The sequence below is a fragment of the Palaemon carinicauda genome, chromosome 34 (genome assembly GCF_036898095.1).
Source record: "Palaemon carinicauda isolate YSFRI2023 chromosome 34, ASM3689809v2, whole genome shotgun sequence".
Lineage (NCBI taxonomy): Eukaryota > Metazoa > Arthropoda > Malacostraca > Decapoda > Palaemonidae > Palaemon > Palaemon carinicauda.
The window spans coordinates 31,354,374-31,356,932 of record NC_090758.1 but is presented as its reverse complement, the minus strand read 5'-3'; the positions used below and the strand labels follow the sequence as shown (position 1 = coordinate 31,356,932).

At 30.6% G+C, this 2,559-nt stretch overlaps 1 protein-coding gene across 1 annotated transcript in view; it reads left to right on the top strand.

Annotated features, from left to right (window-relative positions):
* Positions 1-1,871, top strand: part of LOC137626796 (uncharacterized) — a 51,724-nt gene extending 49,853 nt beyond the window's left edge. Inside the window, exon 7 of the mRNA XM_068357783.1 lies at positions 932-1,871. Within this exon, the coding sequence (XP_068213884.1) occupies positions 932-1,047 (116 nt within the window). The 3' untranslated portion in view covers positions 1,048-1,871. The remainder of the gene's footprint in view (positions 1-931) is intronic.
* The last annotated feature ends 688 nt before the right edge of the window (positions 1,872-2,559 follow it).

The following is a 2,559-nucleotide window of genomic DNA, read 5'->3' as shown; positions in this document are numbered from 1 at the left end:
TAATGGTTAGTTTCAGATGAAGTGAGTTCAAATAAAGGATCTTCAGATGGAGTAAATTCAGAGACGAGATATCACACAGGTATATAGTGAAGGGGGAAGCTTGGCCAAATGGAAATCCAAATTGTGAATTTCAGATAAAGGTATAAATTGACTGGGAAGTTCAGACAATATTAGGCTACACCTAAAAGAGGACGGTAAAAAAAAGGTATATACGGAAAAGGGTCGTTTTTATTAAATACAGAAAAGGGGAGTATGGACAGTACTAGATGCAGAAAAGGAAGGTTCTAACAGAGATAATAACAAAAATGTTAAGTTTAGGAAAAAGTTAAAGACATAGAAAGGTAAGTTTATACAAAGGTAAATACAGAAAAAGGTAGGTGTGGACAAAGATAAATACAGAAAAGAGGTAAGCGTGAAATGAAAGTTCAGACAAAGATAAAAACAGAGAGGTAATGTTCAAACAAAGATTAATACAGAAAGGGGGATTTTGTCCAAAAGTAAATAAAAGGAAGGGGAATTCGGACAATGCTAATTGCAGAAATGGTAAAGTTAGGACAAGTGACAATGCAGAAAAGGAAAGTTTAGACAACCTTACAGATAAACACACACACACACACACACACACACACACATATATATATATATATATATATATATATATATATATATATATATATATATATGTGTGTGTGTGTGTGTGTGTGTGTGTGTGTGTGTGTGCGCGTGTGTGGGTGTATATATTTTACCTATAAATTTCCATATAAGTTTCAAAATGCTCTCTCTCTCTCTCTCTCTCTCTCTCTCTCTCTCCTCTCTCTCTCTCTCTCTCTCTCTCTCTCTCTCTCTCTCTCTCTCTCTCAATAGGCATTTACAAATACAAATTCAAAAATATATAAAACCTTTTGTAAACAGTTCCTCCTTTTCATTCCAGGAATGCCCCCCTCATCAGGCCAGCAACCAAAACCACATACCTTGGCACTTCTCCTCTCACTCGCGATTGTTGCGTTCTTGAGTGATTACCTCAGTCTCAGCTTGCGCCAAAGCTGACTCGTTTCGGGTCACCCTCGAGTGGAGTAAGACTTGAAGTGTTTTTATGCTGAATTAATCCATTTTCTGTTCTATTCCTGTCAGGGTTTTCAATCAACTCGGTTTGCGAATAGATTTTGAAAATGTGTTTCAATGTGTTGTCCGGCACTTATATAATGTGTGAAATATACAGCTGTATAAAGAACTATTACGAATTCACGAAGAAAATAGAAAAATGTTGAAGAGATTGAAACATTTTATTGAGATGGAATTAAACATTCTGGTGGAAAATATTAGAAAATTAAAAATAATGTTTATAATAAAAAGTAAAGTAAGATAATTATATTAAACGTAAATAGTCAGCAATAAGATAAGATAAAAAAAACATAAGAAAGATACGGTGACGATGAAAACACAAAGTAACATATAATTGAAAGATAAGAAATGATATATGAGTGAAAGAAAAGGAGATAATGCATTGAAACTAATGGAATGAAGATATGACTTGTTTTTGTGTTGAAAGAAAAGTAAAGGGAAAAGGTAGAAAATAAATCGCATAATAAGAAAATGAATTATATGTGTGTTTATTAATGAGAAAATATATAGAAATGAGATAACAGACAATGAATAACAGTTAAATAATGAACCTGATACATTTGAAGGATACAGATATCTAATAATTGATAATAATTATAGTTATTAGAAAATAAATGAAATTTGACATTTGGATGGAATTTCCAATCATATAAACACTCCTGAGTGATAATTTTAAAAAATATATATTTTAGAAAATTTTAAATATACCAAAGAAAATTAACAAGTTTTCAAATAAACTTCCTATTGAATATTCCTGTATTCGACGTTTTTTTTTTTGTGCATTTTCTGTAATATTGTATCTTTATAAACAACTTGTAAATAAACACTTTCTATTGTTCTTTTTATTTGAATGAAATTATTATTTAGAATGTTAATATTCAGACTCTTTAAATTGATATGACTAATGTTTAGATCTTCATAGATGTGGATGATAATGACATAAAGATTATGTGATATAAGCTTAGCATTTTCTCTTTGTAGGAGAATATAGAATACAATAAAGTATGAAGGATTAAAATTCATCGAATATTTTCCCCTCTCTTGTACTGTTTATCGTAAGTTAAAATAATTTTTCCCGGCCTAGCTTTTTACTATTTTATTCATTTCACTTTGGTTTATTCTGAAATGTTTTAATAGTCATCGTTTTGGATGATTTTTCGGATAGATAGTTCATATATATTTCATCAAATACTGTATATATGTGCTTATGAAAAAAAATATGCACCACAGTAATAAGACCAGTGTTAATGTATGGATAAGAAAATTGAGGTTTAAGATGAAAAGAGGAAGAAAAACTTAAGAGAATAGAGCAAAGAATGCTGAGGTACATTATAAAAATATCACTCATTGAAGGATTGGAAAATGATGAAATGAGAGAATGGCAGGCGTTGTAAAAATTAACACTGACATGATGAAGGAGCGTGTTTAGGAAGGATA